Source organism: Cryptotermes secundus, unplaced genomic scaffold (genome assembly GCF_002891405.2).
Source record: "Cryptotermes secundus unplaced genomic scaffold, Csec_1.0 scaffold1379, whole genome shotgun sequence".
NCBI lineage: Eukaryota > Metazoa > Arthropoda > Insecta > Blattodea > Kalotermitidae > Cryptotermes > Cryptotermes secundus.
In genome coordinates this window covers 555,235-575,918 of record NW_019718634.1, presented here as the reverse complement: position 1 = coordinate 575,918, position 20,684 = coordinate 555,235, and the positions used below count along the sequence as shown (strand labels likewise).

At 42.9% G+C, this 20,684-nt stretch overlaps 2 protein-coding genes across 5 annotated transcripts in view; one reads left to right on the top strand and one right to left on the bottom strand.

Annotated features, from left to right (window-relative positions):
• Positions 1-20,684, bottom strand: part of LOC111863323 (cytochrome P450 4C1) — a 222,376-nt gene that overhangs the window by 35,719 nt on the left and 165,973 nt on the right. The gene's annotated exons all lie outside the window — the stretch shown is intronic.
• LOC111863345 (cell adhesion molecule 3) overlaps positions 2,123-20,684 on the top strand; it is a 30,250-nt gene continuing 11,688 nt past the window's right edge. For 2 of the 3 annotated variants that reach the window (XM_033751124.1, XM_023849595.2), the window contains exons 1-3: positions 2,123-2,264; positions 7,507-8,055; positions 17,794-17,999. In XM_033751124.1, the coding sequence (XP_033607015.1) occupies positions 7,986-8,055; positions 17,794-17,999 (276 nt within the window). In that variant the 5' untranslated portion in view covers positions 2,123-2,264; positions 7,507-7,985. The remainder of the gene's footprint in view (positions 2,265-7,506; positions 8,056-17,793; positions 18,000-20,684) is intronic. The other variant, XM_023849603.2, reaches the window with a different exon arrangement.

Genomic DNA, 20,684 nt, shown 5'->3' with positions numbered 1-20,684 from the left:
TATTCTTTAACGCAGCTCTCACTAATAAACCTTTGAAGGGTGTCTTCCTGTCTCTTGTTGTAAGCTTGAGAAATCGCTTTCTCTTACATACAAGAATTGACCATGTTTCACTACCCTTGTTCACTGCATTTCATTTTAACAATTAAGCTTTCAAATTTATAAAGTTGATTACCTAAAAAAAATTGCGTAGCAGTGGAACGGTTACACAACTACTCCACATTCAGAGACCATGTTATGATCGACGATTGAACGTCCCAACTAAAATATTCTTCGTATGGTTCAAAATATTTATCTTTCATCGTAAGGGTGGATACAGATTGGGGGTGTTTTATAGGAGGGTGCACAGGGGAATATTTTGACCTACAGGAGATGAAGTAACAGGAATATGAAGAGAACTGTACAAAGAACAGCTTCAGAATTTTCACTGTTCACCAAATCATTAGCTTCATGGCATGAAGGAAGTTCAGATGAATTAGTGGAAATCAGAGATCCGCTGATTCCTCCTCAGAACATCGCAAGGGAAGATGTCACTACCAAAACTTAAGCTTGGTTAAAGGATAATATTAAGATATTTGGAAAAGAACGACCCAATTACGGATAAAAATATCTAACAAGAAAATATTTTAATGCCTCAATTAACCACTACAGTTCGGTGGTGCTAACTGTCTGTATTACATGCCATAACCGTGAAAATTTGGGGGCACGCGGTAGCTTAGTTGGATGAGGCACTATGCTACAAACTGGAAGGTCGCGGGATCGAATCCCGACGAGGTGGANTGTCTAGAGAAAATGTGGGAACCTCGACGTCTCACAACCCTATGGGCCTCCTCGGCCTGTTACAGGGATAGCTTTATTTTTTTTACTTTCAACCGTGAAAATTACATATAAATTAAATATATTTAATTTATTTTACCAAATAAACAGCTAATGTTTTCCATAAGATCTATAGGTGTATAATTTAATTCCATAATAAGTGAATATTACTCAGATATATACCTCTTATAAAAGTTTAAAAATATTTTCTAAGAATTCTGATATTCTTAAATGCGCCTTTCTTGTAAAACGTTGCCAGTTGAAGCTATCTGAATTTCTAGTCCTTACCGGAAAGACTGGAGCTCGCGGGGGTCCCAGCTGTACTGACGCCAGCCTGTCTTCCTTCATCCGGTCAAAAGTACAAGTGAATTTGCTATGTTAAACCTGCCAATCTGCATTACAAATCAATAAGAACATACAGAGTGACGTCAGGTGTTGCTGCGACAGACTTTCACTGTGATATGAGGGGGAGGGGTGAATGAACTTCAATAATTCGAAAAGAATAATGCATGACTTCCGCAAGGAGAAACGGAAACGCGAGTTTCCTGTGTAACAAGATGACTTACCAACAAGTTACTTTTGAATATTACTGTCTTGGATGTGACGCCGTGCAGTCCTTTAGAATGTTACGAACCTTCATGAGGAACACGCCTCCATCTTCAGGACATAAATCTCGCATAGTAAATATATACATGGAGATTATTCTACGCTACTTAATTATACCCTGAAGGTGGATACAGCGAGTCCCCACCTAAACGTTGATAACAATCAACCAGACTACACGGCGTCACATCCCGGGAAAGAGTAACTCGCTTAGTTAGCCACGTATTGTTTTTACTGTTTTCTATAATGAGTAGTCCGGTAGGATGCTACAGATGTTTCGGAGGAACATGCTGCCTCCGTCTTCAGAAGCCAATAATCATATTCACTGTCGTGAGAACCTCTAAGTTTCATACAGTAACCCTCAATAGAGAGGAAACTCTACGTAATAGTCATTGGTTCGATTCCTTGCCAAGTCAAGAAAACTAACGTACTGAAAACCCTGTCTATTTTTTCACAGTGAAGATGGAGACAGCAGACCCTTCTGAATCATCGGTAATAATCTACCAGACTATACGTTGTCACATTAGCTTTCATATTCTGCGCAGAGATAACTTCAAACCTATACGGTTCTAGGCACTGCGGGCATCTCAAACAGACGCCGTGCGTCTTCGTGTGACGCATGCGCTGTGAAATTCGGCGCCTGGCATCGTATTTTTTCCCCCCACAGAGAGCAAACAACATTCTGGCGGCAGTCCGTCGTGAACAATTGAAGGCGGTGGACGTCTAGTGTCGACGCCTGGTGTTAGACGCGCGCGAGTGAGTGTTTCGACGTTCTGAATTCACAGTGAATTAATGGAACAATAATTGCAGTCTCGGCTCCTTCTTCAAGGTACGAAACGGCTGCACAGGTAACGAAAACACGTTCCATTGGCGCCTTACACGTTTCATTGAATATTTAAAACTAATATTATAAGGGTCAAAAATAGCATCAAAACTATAGAATTTTTTATGCAAACTTAAAATTCTTAGCCCTTACGTATTTCCTTGCCGTATAACCAAGAGTTGCTGTTTTGAACTAATTTTTTATTGTTAGTGGGGTGCGACTAAGTCCCCTTTACTGCGGCCACTTCTGGCCTATGGTACCAGCCCCAGATGATAGGTGAGGGTGATTGTGGAGCAGTTGGTGGAAAGAAGATTGGCAGGGGAAACCGAAGTACTAGGGGAGAAAACCTGCCTCAGCGCCACATTGTCAACCACAAATCCCACTTGACCAGACCCGGGATGGAACCCGGGCCGCCGCGGTGGGAAGCCAGCGACTAACCGCTTGAGCTATGGCGCGGCCTTATTTTGAACTATGTCACAAGAAATTCTTTGTGCCTAACATAAACAAACAAGGCTGTGCATATGTCAGCTTATGCTGAACAGGGTCGTTGGTTAGAAGAAGTTGCAACTGCAGTGAATGATACTGCAACGAATTCTTCACTAATAATAAATAAAAGTTACATTAACATGCAAACATTCGCTTTCAGCGATATTAAAATTGAAACAAATCAACAGTAAGCCTAATTAATGAGTACGTTATCATAATTAAGGTTTCAGTATTCAATGTTACTCACTCACGGAGCTGAGCCTTTCTTGAGGAGCCGCCAGTTGTGGAGCTACTTAAGAATTTCCCAGCATTTTATGGAACCCGAAGGTTCATTACCGTGTTCACAAGAGCCCTCTACTGGTCCCTATCCTTAGCCAGATCAATCAAATCCATACCATCCCATCCTATCTCTCTAAGATCCATTTTAATACTGTCTACCCACCTACGCCTTGGTCTTCCCAGTGGTCTCCTTCCTTCTGGCTTTCCCACCAATATCCTATATGCATTCCTCTTCTCCCCCATTCATGCTACATGCCCTGCCGACCTCATCCTCCTAGACTTGATCATTCTAATTATGCTTCAAGAACACAAGTAAACTGTAATAAATTGTTCTGAATATAGTTGACTCTTAGCTACTCTGATACTTATAATGAAAAGCAGAATACCCCGGACGAAGAACGGGTATTCTGTCTTGGGCTAAGTATGAAAATGATGTAGGCCTACAAAATTTGGACAATAATTATGTGTTTCATTTACTTGATAATTTTTAAGCTGCTTACTTAACGACGATGTTTCCATCGAGATCATACGTCAGTTGATAGGATGGTCAATAATATGTAACAGTTTGAGTGATAATTGGCAGGGGAAACCCAAGTGCCCGGAGAAAATCTGCCTCAGTGCCACTTCATCCACCACGAATCCCACATTACCTGACTTTGGGTCGAACCCGGGATCCGTCGGTCAGTATAACGTTATTCCAATGATTGCTCATTCCTTTGAAATATTTATGGCGTTATGCTCGAAACGAGAGCGCATGCGTGTGTAAAATTTCGGTTATATTTGTCCGAAATTAAGAATATGATGACACTTTTCCATTGCGTATATGCGGACGGACAGATATGAAGAATGCATAAAAAATACTTAATCATTCTAACACAGAGTTCTATGATAGTGAAGCTGGCTTAAAATTTTAGGAAGGAATTCCATTCGAAGTCACAAAAATTGAAGTACACTCTTGTAAATAGGGGGCACGCGGGAGCGTAATTGGTTGAGGCACTACGCTACAAGCCGGAAGGTCGCGGGTTCTATTCGCGGTGAGGTCACTGGATATGTTTCAACTGACCTAATCCTTCCAGCCTCACTATGGCCCTGGGGTCGACTCAACCTCTAAAAGAAATAACTATCACGAATCTTCCTGGGTGTAAAGGGCGGCCGGCGCGTAAGGCTGACAACCTCACCGCCATCTGTGAGCCAAGTGTGCCGAAAACGTGGGAGCCTTGACGTCTCACAACCCTATGGGCCTCCACGACCTGTTACAAGGATAACTTTATCTTACCCATATAAAGAAAAACAGCTAAAATTATGATTTCAATATTTCAATCTCCGCTGTTTTTTTGAAAAAGATATCAGAAGCAAGACGAACAGAACAGAATTCGATATCGCAGACAATGACAAAATGGCCACTTAATTTGTTTCTACCAATAGGTTCGTTTCGTTTCAGGAAGCTGATACTTCCATTTAAAGTGCGCGTTGTAAAACTGAGTTGGCCGAACTACACTTGAGCGCTTCGTTCTTCTTTTGTTTCGCTCGGTTGGTTTCCTATGAGACTGCGCTTGGAACTCTCGGAGCGTGTCACGTCAAGTGCTACACTCACGAAACTTTTAGAGCGCACGCAAAGTGGAAATCTCCCTTCCTTTTTTTAACCCTTTATCCATTGTAATCGTTTTAAATGCTGTTTCTAATTGGCCATTCGGAGCAGACGACAAAAAAAGAAAGAGGAAATCTCTTCGCTCTTATAATTTGTCTCCCTTTGAGCAATGAAGGTTAATTAAACGAAACATATTCACCGCTTGTAACGGAGAACGTAACCTAGAGCTGTGTGTACGGGAGGTAAAAAAGCTTTAATGTATTAATCCGCCATTCTTGGACCCTAATTTGAATTCGCGGGTGGTGCAAATACAGTAGAATTATCACTGCGCTCAAGTCGGGTAAATGTGGTTCCCGTCAGCGGCCACAGCGGACTGCGTACAGTGGTAAGATGACAGATTAATTCGAAAGGATTTGAAGGACTCAGTCTTGGGCCTAACCGCGGTAATATCCTGGAATTTGTCTGGGGGTGCTGAGGATAATCACAAAAAAACATGTCAGCAGAGCAGGTGTAAGGGCAAAGCTTCGAACTCAGCACCTCCTGAAACTATGTCTGAAGCATAATCGCTAGTTCATCCTTCAGTAGCTGGTGGCAGCATCCGTCTTATGCATAAATGTAACTTGCTTGTGGTCAGCGACATACCAGGGGAAGTTAACAAAAAGAAATTCCAGCTTAAGGCGATCAAAAACAAGTTTTCAGACTGGAACTAAAATAATTACAGATAAAAGCAGTGGCCTATTAGAGCAGATATAAAATTTCAGTTGTTTAGAGGTGACAAAACATGTCTGGACTTTGTTCAAATAAAACTCGTTCTGAGGTGATGATGTACAAAGGAATACAGAACGTCCTCATGGGGGTTTCCAAATACTGTCAAACGTACACTTCTGTTGCACAGCCTGTGGCTAACCACAGGTATGTTGTGTATATGGTCACGTGGTCACTTGCGACCGGCAGTATACGCTAACGGCGCCACGAACGGGTTTCATTTGAACAATTCTAATATATTAAACAAAGACTCCATTAAATAACAAACTCAATTAGTGTGATATATGTGATACCTCAAGATGTGTTCAGTTTGTCTTGGCGTCAAGCCCCTTGAGACTCACGACTAGGGATCTTTTTTCCAATTGAACAATTGCGGTCATAGTCCTCTCTGACAAGATGGGTATTTGTCTCTTATGAATATGCTTCGCCTTTGTCAAGTGTACGTAACGCACTTATAGCGTGTTACTGACAACTCTTCCTTTTGCACTATATACAGATCCTCCATCAGTCCAGGCTTTGCAAAGGAGATCATGTCTGTCTTACGTATCTTATACTATAACGGCAGTTTAAGTCGCTTGAACGGCCGTAAGCTTAACAGCAGCCAATTGAAGCCTCCTATATTTTTTACGTCTGGCTTCGCCTTGTCCTATACTACGAACACGGACATCTTGAAGTCAGTATAAATAATATATAAAGATTCAGTCCGTACCTCACAGGAAACACATTACGTCTCCATAGCAAAACCCAACCGGTTAATGCTGTTTAGGGAAACAGTCACTGTTTATTGTGAGAACCATGCGGAACACACAGATACACTGTGTTGGCAGAATATATAGCAATTCAGTCCGTATCTCACAGGAAACACATTTCGTCTCCGCTACAATGACCAACCGGTTAATGCTGTTTATTGTGAGAACAACACGGAACACACAGATACACCCTGTGAGCAGAATATATAGCAATTCAGTCCGTACCTCACAGGAAACACATTACGTCTCCGCTACAAGGCCCAACCGGTTAATGCTGTTTTGGGAAACAGTCGCCGTTTATTGTGAGAACCATATGGAACACACAAATACACTGTGTGGGCAGAATACAGAGTTCCTTAATGTTAAAACTGGCAGTACATATACTAACCAAAGGGCTAAGAAGACTTATGAAAATGGCAGCAGCGAGAGAGCGTGCTCATAGCCAGTAAATCACCAATGGACCTCATAGCACAAAGACCAAGTCTTCACTGTCTCTAGGGACGGTTCTGTAATGTTGGATCTTTTTTCTTATTGCACTACGTCACGCTCACGTGTGCCCATGAGTACCCATTTCCACATTACGTCACTAAGACAACGAAAAGGACGCTGTAGCCACCGTCTGTCATTTGTTTTCACTGTCGGTACACGATAAGGGTCTGTTCCGTGATAACTCACATTGCAGTCAAACTCACACACAAACAAGTAAACACAGCATATCAGTTCTAGTATGTTCACTCTGTTTTCAGATCGATATTACAAACAAAATAAGGAGGCTGAAATGGGCAAGGCGTGTAGCACGACATGGGCCAGAAGTGAATAAGACGTTTATTAACCGGTTGGGCTTTGTAGTGGAGACGTAATGTGTTTCCTGTGAGGTACGGACTGAATTGTTATATATTATTTGGAAAGATTTGGGTTTATAAGCCCGTGTGGAGGCGGGTTCGAATACCTCCACCGTAGCTCTGCGAGCCTTAAAAGAGACGAAAAGGGAACCTAGTGCCTGGGTATATAACTGGGCCACCATGTTCCCGGGGGATAAAAATAGGTGGACCTGGCCCTCCAGGTTGGGGAAGTCTCGAATATCAGAGAGTAATATATTGTCTTGAGTCGCGGAATTCAGACCCGAGAATTATTCCGCTGGCGAGGACCAGCAGTAATTGTAAACGACAGACCATCCCTCTCGTCAGAGATGGCGCCCAATATCTATAAACTCGTAAACGTCTCACAGTAACAAAAATCTGGTCTTGGGACCCAGATGGGGGCTTGACACCAAGAGAGACTGGGTAACTGACCGTCAGTCGTAAAGTAACTTTCATTTTGATTCGGCCTTTAAAGGGTTAAAACAGTAAAAATTGCTTGTGCTGCAATGCATTTTAATAACTCCGTGTTTCTCTCCACAGGATTTCATTGTGTACATGACCCTGGGCATGGAACTGCGCGGAAGAAGGAGCTAAGGCTTCATAATCACCGTGATTTGAGCGATGTTGGAAAACAAGCGAAATTATATCTTTATTAGCAAATAAGCTTTCATAATTATCGACCGAATGAAGTCAGACATTCCAGAAATCTTTCACAAAGCCATCATATGTTATTCTTAACGCTCCGTGTTCAAGAATCGAACATCAGACATTAGATCGTTTGTGTTGTTGTTATAAACACAATACTGAGGGGAAAACCAGACAGGAAGACAAACTATCACATTCACAATTTCCCTTCCGATGAAGAATCATATCCGGCCATGTGATAATGAAACACTTAACAAATTAGTTTAATGTGACTTTAAAGAGAAAGCTACAGCAGTAGCTTCAGTAGGTAGCAAAGAAGAAAGCGCATACGACACAGAAGAAATTCTACAGGGTGGAGGAAAATATTGACCGCCATGAGAGAGGATTATTTCACGCCGTTCATGTTTATCGCCCTGTTATGCCTAGCAGCGCTGTTGCCTCAAGGTAAGTCAGGAATAGAAGTATCTTCTTTTCATCGTATAAGCAATTAAGACTGTTTCGATTACACAAATTGATTCCATCTTCTGTGCAAAATCCGTGTAATGAAAGAGAAAACTGCAACGAGATAAAGTTCCGTGCATTCTTAGCATTAGATCAAGGTTAGTGAATACTACGTTCCGGCCGCTTTAACCCAGCTAATATTTGGTGAATCCTGTATCTGTTGCGCGTCATCGCTTCACGACATAGGTCAGGTCGCCGTGTGTCCTTCTTGCGAGACTCGCCTACGAAATTTGACACAACTGATTTGCAAAAAAAAAGGAGAGAGAGAGAGAGAGAGAGGGGAGCGTTCGAAATTCTGCTCTCGAATGAGACAAGCGTATAAGTGTAGTTATATCAAATAAAATATATGTAACATACGTACCTATGGCTTATTATATATTTTTAGCGTATTTCCCTTACTTTGAAAAAAAAATAAAAAGACGCTTATGAGATCACTTTGCTCTCTCTTTCCAATTGTTTAGTTCCCTATGCGGTCCGTATCATATCAAAGGAAAGTAGACGGTTAATTCTTCCCAGCACTTATATTATCCTCTAGTCGCGCGTCCTGCGTTATGGGGACAGAAGTCGAATGTGGCCGGCCAGTAGCAAAGGGGCTGCCACCCACACAGCGTCCGATATGACTGATGAATTGGTAAGGATTTGGAAGGAAGCGGTCGGGCCTAAGCGAGATACTATCTCGGCGTTTGTCCAGTGGACTGAGGAAAAACACGAAAATCGTCGGTAATGATAGCCGATGCCCGACCGAGACTCAAACCTTGCACTTCCCGAACAAAAGTCTGTAGTGTTGCTGCTACACAAGCCTGATGGGTCTACCTTATCATGTAGCACGAATATTTGGATTCTTGAAAATAAAGTTGTGTCCTCCAATTTGTGGCATAGGCAGTCGAGCCTGTTCCGACCTCACACACTCATTCAATCTCTTCCAAGGCCTCCCTCGGTTTCGGTGTTCTTTTGATGTGCTTTACAGTCTGTTCGTGTATTCTTTCATCGGTCATCCTACCAATATGGTTTATCCAATTTTGTGTGCACATCTGTTTTATTTTGTACTGATTTCATCTGCAGTTCTTTCTTAATAATCCTCATTGTTAATATGGTCCAGCCCGCATCCCATCTCCACCAACTGTACTTGTTTAGGTCCTTTGTTTTAATTGTACAAAGTTTCAAAATGCCCGTACCGGAAATATTACTGAACACACGGGGACTTTTCTTCCGTAAGGTTGCCTACTCTAGATGTGACGTACAAGCAGAGATATTTTTGACGAGCTTACGTAGGACAGAGAAATGAAGTCGCGGTTATTGAGGAGTCAGCAGAAGGAAGATTTCAAATGTTAACAGCAGAACTGTTGGCCTGGGGTTCCCCGAGTTAACTCTCCCAGCATTTGTATTCTGCGCGAATCCACAGTCAGCCTTGCAGGGCTGCAACCACAGCCCTTAAAACAGCGAGATTAAGTTAAAGCAAGAGAAAGAGGGGTAGGAACACAATCGATTCAACTTCTGGAACCTGGTTAAGAGAAAAGGCAAGAAAACTTTGGAACGAGAGACGAGAGCAAAGCGATTAAAAGATACAGAGAGGAGCAGATAGAGATACGGCGATTGGGACAGGCATAGAAACCGGAGGAGAAAGCGAGAGATAAGGTGATTGAGACACAAAGATAGAGAAGATGATGTGATTGAGATATACATAGAAATTGAATAAGAGAGGGAGAAATGAGATGATACATACAGAGATATGGCGATTAAGACAGAAAGAAAAGAAGAAAGCGAGAGATGAGATAATTGAGACAGAGAGATAGAACCAGGAGGAGAAAGCTAGAGATGAGGTGATTGAGACACAAACAGAAACAGGAGGAGAGCGAGAGATAAGGCGATTGAGACACAGAAACAGGAGAAGAACGAGAGATAAGGCGACTGAGACACAGAAACAGGAGGAGAACGAGAGATAAGGTGACTGAGACACAGAAACAGGAGAGCGAAAAAGAATGTGATTGACACACAGACATAAACGTGGAAAGGGACAGATATGGTGATTGAGACTGACATAGACCAACAGAGACAGATATAAGGCGACGGAGATATGAAACAAAACGAGAGATAAGGCGACGGAAACGAAATAAAGCTATTTGAGTGTGATAACGAAAATAATTAATTTTCAGTATTTAGGGTTTGCATCCTATTCCACTTCAAGAAGATTACTAGACTACTAGTTCTAGAGGAAGTAATCCAAAAGCTGGCTCAGAATGCTAAACGCAAATCCGAATCGTTGTCAGTCTCCCGTGACGTCAGTCTGGACAGCAGATGGTCAATCAGACAGTTTGCCATCAAACCGGACAGTTTCGCGTCGGAATGCTTCTTTTACCTACGCCCGGATAATCCATGCAATGGTTCCCAACACACAATGCAACAGTGTACTATGTCTAACTTAATTTCATATCAATGATTTGAAATAGCGTTTTTCAAACCGTGGAACCCCCATACGTAAAGGCACCAAAGTAGCGTGCCCGGGGTGCGGTAAGCCCTCATTTTGTGCTCATTTTGACTCGGTTATGCTTCTACATATGACATATGCTCATTTACATTATATAGTAAAGGTAAAATTGTCCCTGCGCATGATCAATAAGCACCACACCATTAGAACGTGCCCGAGTCGGGATTCAGAGACGGACTACGAGCTGGATGGGACAAGTTCGATTTCCGAGAGACGAAAACGTTTCATCGACTCTACAGCGTCCAGACCGGCTCTAGGATCCACCCAGCTTCGACTCTAACAGATATCGGAGGCTGTTTCTCTAGAGCAAAGAGGCCGGAGCTTCAAGTAGACCACTCATCTCCATCTAGTGCCGAGGTCAAGAGAGATGGAGCTGTACCTCCACTGTACCATAATGGTTCTTCATCAACTATGCACAGGAGTAAATTTATCATTACTTTCTACCACGACGACGTATCAGATACTGAAGTTTCTCCGTCACCATTCTTAGCCACTGCAGTGAATTGCGGCCAGTGGTCAGCTTCACGTCTGTCCCTTTCATGGCCGTAGGAGTAGCCGCGGGGGCCCAATGAATATAACGATGGGTGGGCCCCACAGCAGATCTGAACACTACGAGGAAGAGAAAAATCTCTTGTCCCCTGCCGGGAATCAAACCCCCGATTCTTCAGTCGTCTATTTGTCGCACCGACTGACACCCTGTTTCCAGTTTATATTACAAGAGGAATACAAATTTAGTTTCTCTTTATAGTTCCCCCAATTTCGTTTGATCAGAAACCATAGAAGGTTTTAGAACGGCTGCTTTATACTGCAAGCCCTGTTCTATAACTATGGCAGCGGGGCAGTGGTTGCAGTTGAATTGTGGGAGGGAGGGTGACGCACTGTAACTAAGGACGTGTTATAATCCATATACCCCTTCCAATCCGCCAACTGGTTCGTATATATTAATCATTCATTCCCGGAGTTTGGCACGAACATCGCCGACAAGCGGCGGTCGCTCGGTCGGTATAGTTCCCTTGCGGACTAAAGCCAAGGAGGTTTTTTTCCCTTGTTTCCCTGCAAGCTACACAGTCTCAATACAGACTTACTTACTTACTTACTAACTCATGGAGCTGAGCCCTTTTTGAGGAGCTGCCAATTCTGCAGCTACTCAAGAATTTCCCAGCATTTTATGGAACCCGAAGGTTCATTGCCGTGTTCACAAGAGCCCTCCACTAGTCCCTATCCTGAACCAGATCAATCCAATCCATACCATCCCATCCTATCTCTCTAAGGTTCATTTTAATATTGGCCACCCACCTATGCCTTGGTCTTCCTTGTGGCTTTCCCACCAATATCCTATATGCATTCCTCGTCTCCCCCATTCATGCTACATGCCCTGCCCACTCTCAATACTGACAGCGTCGTGAAAGAGAAAACTTAAAAATATTGGGGCCGTTCTCTGTTCATTCAATCTTGTTCAGTTTAGGGACCAACCGGAGGTTCTTCTGAATACAGGAATAAACCTTCGCGTTCTGTAAAATACAGAAATATTCTTGACGAGGTGAGCAACTATTCGCTTCTCCAGAAGGACGTTACAGCATCACGTTAGTCCTTACATTTAGTGTTACGAATTCAAAAACAATTCTCGCCCCCTTATGTGTGTGACTTGGTACATTTTTGTTCTGCTTTATCGGCCGGCTGCCTGAAGTAACGTATTCCACGTCTCATGCAAAGTTGAGGTACGGGGATCCTTGAGTCACGTGACTCGTGACTTTGGGATAGACAGCAATAGGAAGTGGGAGGGGAGGAGGGGGGGTAATGGGAAGAAAATCGCGGGGGGTGGGGGGGAAAAAAAAAAACGCAAAATGTTAATAAAAAAATGATGTAATTCTTTTGGAAGAGAACATGAGTGACTAAAAAGAAAAAACGAAATTCGGATGCAATTGAAACACGGAAATTGGAACAAACGATTTTAGCCTCCTTAGTTCAGTTCTTTTTATTTATCTTCTCTGTCTGGATGTAACAGCCAATTTGTTTAGTTTTATACATCTTGACATCTTGAATTAAATAGAGACTCTAACAAACAGCGCTTGAAAGTCATCAAATGACATCCTCTCAGGATCTCTTGAAGAGACACAACGAAATGGCAGACGATGAAGCACGACTGCACCATAAAGTAACGTATGCATTACGATAAATAACCGAGCACGATGGTTTAGCCGGCAACGCTCCTACCTTCCGTTAGGCGGGTGACTGTGCCGAATGTCAACTGGGTTAGTGGCTTATTATTAATATTTTATTTTTCCCGTGGGGTGAGACAGTCCACTTGGTACGTCGGCCACTACTGGCCTATTTTACCAGTACCGGATAGATGATGACTGTGGAGCAGTCGATGGAATGACAATTGGCGGGGGAAACCGAAGTACTGGGAGAAAACCTGCCCCAGTTCCTCTTTGTCCACCACAAATCCCACATGACGTGAACTGAGCTCGAAATCTGGCCTGAGAACTTCTTCGGTGGCTTTGTAGCTCCATGAATTTGTTTGGTTAAAAAGGTGAGGCTATCCGTGTAACACGCCGTGGAGGCTCATAGGGTTCTGAGACGTCGAGGCTTCCACATTTTCTAGACCAGGCATGTCCAACGCGTCGATCGCGGGACGATTTTTGTTCGATCTCATAGGCCTATAGAGAAATTATACGTGAAAAGCATGTAAATTCACTTGTAATATAATATGATTATATTCAGATTTTGAAGGGAAAATACGTATTAAAGTAGTCTGTACTTTCAATGTATGTTGCTTTTACAACAAACATCATGTGTCGTGTTATTTTTACCAATATTTTTGCTTAAAGCGAGGTACGACGATAGGAGGGGGTGGCAGATCATTGGCAGTTTTGACACTAAAAAGTCGATGACAACCTGTTAGAAGTTGGGCATGCCTGTTCTAGACAATCGACTCACAGATGGCGGTGAGGTTGTCAGCCTTACCCGCCGGCCTACATTTACCCCCAGGAAGATTCCTGGTACTCATTTCTATTAGAGGCTGAGTCGAACCCAAGGGCATAGTGCGGCTGGAAGGGTTAGGTGAACTGAAGAATACACAATAATCTCAACGGGAATCGAACCCGCGGTCTTCCAACCTGTAGCATAGTGTCTCAACCAACTACGCTACCGCGTGCCCCGTTATTGGGTTAGTACAGTGCACTAAAGATAAGTTTTGTTACAGTTTAGCACGGAATCTATGAATCTTTGAAGCCATTTCTTATAGATCATGATATAAATAGAAAACACGGGGGGGGGGGAGACCGGTAATACTTCCTTATGAACATGGGCAGAACTGGTTGGCTATTACGAATCCAGAAATAAAGCAGTTCAAATAAAAATGTATGTATGTTCAATGATATTGCTATTCATACAAAACCATTTACTTTATTCAAAATATTATGTCCTGTAATGTTGTTTCGCAATGTCCAAGCTCCTCAGTCGGGACAATACACTCTCTGGTTTGCCTGCAGTCTCAGCGCCGTCGCGTCGACAGACTTTACCCACAGCGACGAGGACACTGCCGAGACAGAGCTCAGAGCTGGTCTAGCGATAAACTGTCCTCCCGCTAGAATCTGTTTAGACTGAACTATGAAATGATGATTCTCTTAATGTTCGCGGCAATGCCATATTTCTCATCACTAAATTTTTATCTTGGACATTGTCCAGTGTCCACATAGTGATATAGACTACTTCTCTCCAAGCGGTCCAACTGAGAAGGCTCCTTTCCTCTTTTACTCCTGATGACAGAAGCAGGTCCGACTTCCGAAAAGCCTTATAATATAAATATACATAAGGAGAAAACGAAGTCCAATACAGTAACTTTATAACAAAAAGTATTGTAAAGGAACTGATCAACGATTTTCCAAGCAACGGCTCGAGAAAACACCGCGATAAACGCACGCAATAGAACGGGGTTATGCAATCCGTTGCTAGGCAACGACTCGGTAAACACAATTCCGCCTATCAGACCATGCTATGCAACGCGATAACGTCATCAACAATATCGGCTGTTTTCCGTGGCGTCTGTGAAAGTGCTTATAAGAGAAGTGAATTCACGGACCGTGTGGAGGAGGGGTCTAATACTTCCACTGTGCCCCTGCGAGTCGTAGGAGGCGACGAAAATGGAAGTCTCAAATCTGAGACAGTAAAATATGGTCGTGAGTCCCAAGGGACTCGGACTGGAGAAAGACTGCGCTGACAAGGGACAGCAGCATATACAAAAGACAAACCCGTCCTCTCGTCAGAGAGGGCGCCCCAGAAAAACAAGACTGTAACTGTCAAACGGTAATAGATATCTGGTCATGAGCCAAAGATGGGGCTCGACACCAAGACTTACTGACTGACTGACCGACCGTCAGTCGCAATGTGACTTTGACTTTGAAGTTAGGAGCAGCTGTGAGTACAAGGGCAAGAATGGAGCGTGTCCTTAGTGAACTGTGAAAATTAGCTGTACAGATTAGCACAGAGGAGAACAGAGTGACTGAAGACGAAATAAAAGGATACGTCATAGTGATTTGAAGTGATAGTCTCTGTATTGAGATCCGTTGCTAGGAGACGACTAGTGGAAACTGAGAATCCTACTGCGTGCGCAAGGGTGAACTGGAAAGTGTGTTAAATTGGCGATAGCGCTGTGTTGCCTGCACTTAAGGGTGTTTGTAAAGGAAGCTGTCAATAAATGCATTCATCCGAAATAGAACCCGTTACTTGCGTCACGCGTACACCCCCTATTTATGTAATCTCTGCAGCCGTTTACAAACGAATATTAAGAGGCGTACCCTTTTCTGGGTTATGACGCCGTATAGTCTGGTAAAAGTATACCGGACGTTTCGGAGTAACTTCGTCCCTCCATCTTCAGCGTCGAATGTTAATTCAAGTAAGACATAAGCAGGTACAATGTTGTGCTTGCTGTATGCCTGACTTACTCTTCGACCGTGAAGAAGGAGGCAGTACGTTCAGCCAAAATTCCTATAAGGTTCTACTAGAGGTGTACGGTGTCACGGCCCAGGAAACTAGGGACATTTCGAGAATCCAGAGGAAGAGGAACGTTCGCCGTTGGAGGCCGTTACGAGACAACGACTGGTGAAGAAATAGCAGGCTTAAGACTTAAGTGTGTGCTGTAGTGAACTGTAAAGTGTGTGAATTAGCGAAAGTTATAATTACTCGTAATCACTGAAGTATAAGGGTGCAATGAATCCAATTACCAACCCAAAACCAGTTTATAGTCACTCAATCACGTGACAATATTGATTTTAATGTGGATAAACCATTCTAGGACGTATTTCCATAAGAGGGAGGAATGAACTATTTTCATACCGTGTGCACCGGAAGTGACGTCATGTAGATATTCCAGTCACGTTTCTCACACAGGGGAGAAACGGAAATGGCGGAGGGGTGAGAATATCGGAAAATGTTCCCTATTTTCCCTGGCGGTGATGACATCCTGATGTCATTCAACTTATAAAGGTAAAGTAAATTTGTCTCTGGCCTTGTCTAAGTACCAGGACTTGAAGACAAAATTTGGAGTGGAGGTATAACTCCATGCATTCTTAGAATCAGTATTAGATGTGGATTACAGATCAGGTTCACACGCCGGCCGCTTAATCCCCATATATTCGAGAGATGAAGGGCTCCGTGGAAGAGAAACATGCATTTACATGAACTTTTCACATTGATACTTGTAATAAAAATCATCTTTACGTTTGACAAAAATTTCGTATTTCCACTTAGTCAATCACATATTTAAAGAAAAAAACTGTGTACTTTTATTATATATTTCGGTTCTCCGTTCCAGTTTGGGTAATACGTAAAAATGAAATGACTGTACCAAGCGTGCCAGGAGCACCAAACTGGCGAGGGCCGCTGCTCTCAAGGGTTGTGACAACGGTCTCTTCGTTATTCACATATTATTTTGGACACTAGCCATCGACTTTGGTATATTTAAAATGGGATATGGTTTCGAAGCTGGAATCGCTTCCATCTTCAGTTGTAAGGGGAAGGGTACGGATACAACTCAGCTGGGCCCATTGGAAAGTGTCGGTCGTTGGGCAAAGAAGGATGCTCCAAGCAAGAGAACTTACAGGCTGCTTAGAAATTCCGACAACCTCGTTCTAACGGCCCCAACTGAGTAGGACCATTTTCCAAATTTATACCTGATGATGGAAGCGGATCCAGCTTCAGAAACACCCTCCATTCGAAATACACAGAAATCGATGGACAACTCACAGATGGTGTTTCTAGTCTTGTGGCCTTCGCAGCTGGATTTCAGTGTATGGCTTCATCCTTCGGGAATAGACAGCATAAAATGCCGTGGATTTCCCTTAGTTCCGACAAACATTTCAGTTACCATCTTCACAGTTAATTACACTTCTTATCTGTTAGTATTCTAGTCCTCTGCTCGGCCAATCACGGCTTCAACTCAGATGACACACTGTCTAACGCTAGAGCTATGTGTGTAAGAATTGTAAACCCCTTCCAAAGTTCTTAACTCTGAAGATGATAACTCCAAGGTTTGTCGAAATTCTGAGCAACCCTCAACACCATACGACATCTAGCTCCGAAAGCTAAGCCCACACATAACATGCATATAACCATGGCAAATGTTAAGGTGTGTGTTGTTGTCTACAGGTGTGCATGGGAAGTGTTAACGTGTGTTGTTGTCTACAGGTGTTCATGGAAAGTGTTAAAGTGTGTTGTTGTCTACAGGTGTTCATGGAAAGTGTTAAAGTGTGTTGCGGTCTACAGGTGTGCATGGGAAGTGTTAACGTGTGTTGTTGTCTACATGTGTGCATGGGAAGTCTTAACGTGTGTTGTTGTCTACAGGTGTTCATGGAAAGTGTTAAAGTGTATTGTTGTCTACAGGTTTGCATGGAAAGTGTTAAAGTGTGTTGTTGTCTACAGGTGTGCATGGGAAGTGTTAACGTGTGTTGTTGTCTACAGGTGTGCATGGGAAGTGTTAAAGTGTGTTGTTGTCTACAGGTGTGCATGGGAAGTGTTAACGTGTGTTGTTGTCTACAGGTGTTCATGGAAAGTGTTAAAGTGTGTTGTTGTCTACAGGTGTGCATGGGAAGTGTTAACGTGTGTTGTTGTCTACAGGTTTGCATGGGAAATGTTAAAGTGTGTTGTTGTGTGCAGATATCCATGGGAAATGTTAAAGTGTGCGTTGTTGTGTGCAGGTGTGCTGAGTTTGAAGCTGCTGCGAATTGTCGTGCCTCCGTACACATATCAGGGAGAGAAGGCACTGCTACAGTGTCAATACGAACTGGAGAATGACCGCCTCTACTCTGTCACGTGGTATAAGGACCACGAAGAATTCTATCGATATGTACCCAAGTCACACCCACCACAGCACAGTTACCCACTCGAGGGCATCAAAGTCGATGTAAGTCCATAGCTCCTTAATGTTTCAGTGTTCAATTCCTGTAAGTACCATTCCATTGTTTCTACTGTACACAGACAAAGTGTCAAAGGTTTCAACCTCTACCATAACCGTACATCACAGACGTGATCCACTAGGAACACGACTTCTTTATGGCTCCCTCTTCTTACGAACATTAAAAATACAGACCTCGTTTTTACACCCGGCCTTTGGGTTTCGCGCTAAAGAGAGGTCAGCAGCATACGAAACAGGAAGTGGTTGCAGCTGCATTGTGGGAGGAAGAGAGGGTGACACACACACTAACTAATGACCTTTTATAACTCATACACAGCCTAAAATCCTTTATATGAGTGGTTCCGGCCAAATCCTCCGCGAATTCTGTTGAAACGGCCAGGACAAAAACGGAACATAATTAGCACGGTCCTCCTTGGCCAAAATCTTCTCTTCCTTTCTCCTTTATTCTGTTCTTCATCTTATCCTTTGTTTCATCCACATTCTTCTTCTTTGTCTTCTGTTCAAATATAGACCTCTATAGCGCAGAGAAGCTAAGAGTAACAATCGCTATGGGAACCAGGTTTCTTTATTTTAAAGGAACGGCAGTTGAGAATTCAATGGGATGTCTCATCATGCTTTAAGTAAGCTTTCGTGTATTAAACTTCCCTGTTCCTCCCGTATTCCTCTCCAGTTCATATTATTAAATGAGGCATAGAAGCCGAACTTAAAGCCATCTCCCACGAACAACAAGCACAAATAATCTGTCTTAAACCGTCTCTAGATATCCAAATCAACATATTACGTATTAATACTCACATAATACACACGATACACCGAAACAAATGACTGCCAGTTTTTCGTGATCTCTTGTATAACTTACGTTCATGTAAAGTGTAAATGCTCCACATGTTGTTCCTATGGTAAGCGTACATTGCGTAATTACGATGATAAATCTTACGCTTATAAAACGTAACGCTTATGCAGAAGGATGTGGTTCGCCCATGATGCATGGATTGAAATTACGAGCCATACCTGGGCCACGAGACTTAATTTGAATAACACCGTAATAAATCAAAGTAGGCTTAATTATGAGTCTAATTAAGACATAAGCTCATAAATAATGCTTTATAAACGTTAACTTTAATATAAAAAAGTTGATTGGTTGATACAACACGAAGGGTTTAGGAACCGTAAAAGAAGTTTGTTCTTGCTACTGCTAAGTTCATTTCTTGGCAAACTCGAGACTATAACTGAATTAATTGCAGTCAGCGAACTTCCTTAACTTAGCGGCCCCCAGGGGGGCAAGGATCCCCCGTACGTAACTTGCACAGAGCGGAGACAGGTGGGGAGGTAGGCAGCCAGACGAACAGAGGCTTAAGTGTAATATCTCCAAGCTAATGTCTTCGGTACAGTCACGCAGAACACAAACGGACTATCCCCCTGGATGTTACGCCCTGTAGTCCGGTAGAAGTGTACAGACGTTTCGACAGAACATATTGACTCCATGTTCAGTACTGAAGGGTAAGACAAGCAAGGGATCAGCATGAATCAGGCAGCAAGCAAGACTCTTCTTTCCCTGCTTCATGCTAGTTTATTGGTTGGCTTATACTTCAGCATTGAAGATGGAGGCAGTAAATTCCTTCGAAACGTCTGTAAACTTCCAGATGATGTAAGTACAGTGGTGAGAAATGGGGACGTTTCTGACAATCGTGCACGGCGCTCGGGACGTTGTCTACATTCCGGTATTCTGAACAACACGACGTTTCGTAAACTGGGTATATTCCCTCACCACGTGAAAGGGTGGGGAGGCATTTAGTCAGTATTTAGTGCCTCAACTTTTCACCTGATGACGGAAGCAGATATAGTTTCCGAAATGTTGTGTTCTTTAGAATGCTGGATGATGGGCGGTGTTCAGAAACTTCGGTGATCCCGAACGCTTTTGTGTGTCTGTCCGTCCACGTCCGACCTTGAAGATGGAGAATAAGCAGGAACAGAAGAGGAAGGAGAGGAACAAGAGAATAAGGAGCGAGAAGAAAGAAGGAAGGGAAGGAGCAAGTAGTAAGAAAAGATGTATAGAAGAAATAACAGAAGGCTAAAGATAAGAAGAACAAAAGACGAATGAGGTGTGAGAAAAAGAGTATGAAGATAGAGAAAGATGAGGAAGTGAACTGAAGAGGAGGAACACAAAGAGGAAGAAGATAAATAACAGAAGAAAACGAATGGTATAACGAGAATGAATAGGACAGAAACATGATTAATTTAGAAAAAGAAAATAGAAGATGAATGAAGAGGAGACAGAGAGGAAATAGGAAAAGAAGGAGAAAGAACGGTAAGAAAAATTAAAACAGGAAAGGAAGAAGAGATGAAAAATAAATGGAAGTAGCTGGAGGAAGAAAATAATTTTTCATGGTATATTGAATATAAACTGTTCAACCGATATCGATTAAATTTGGTCGTGAGTCTTCACTTCGGTGCACGAGTACACGTTACATTACAGCTCTTTTTTTATTGCTAGTGGGGTGGGTCCCTTGTACTGCGGCCACTTCTGGCCTATTGTACTAGCCCCAGATGATAGGTGAGGGTGATTGTGGAGCAATTAGTGGAATGAAGATTGGCAGGAAAACCGAAGTACTCGGAGAAAACCTGCCCCAGCGCCACTTTGTCCACCACAAATCCCAATTGACCAGACCCGGG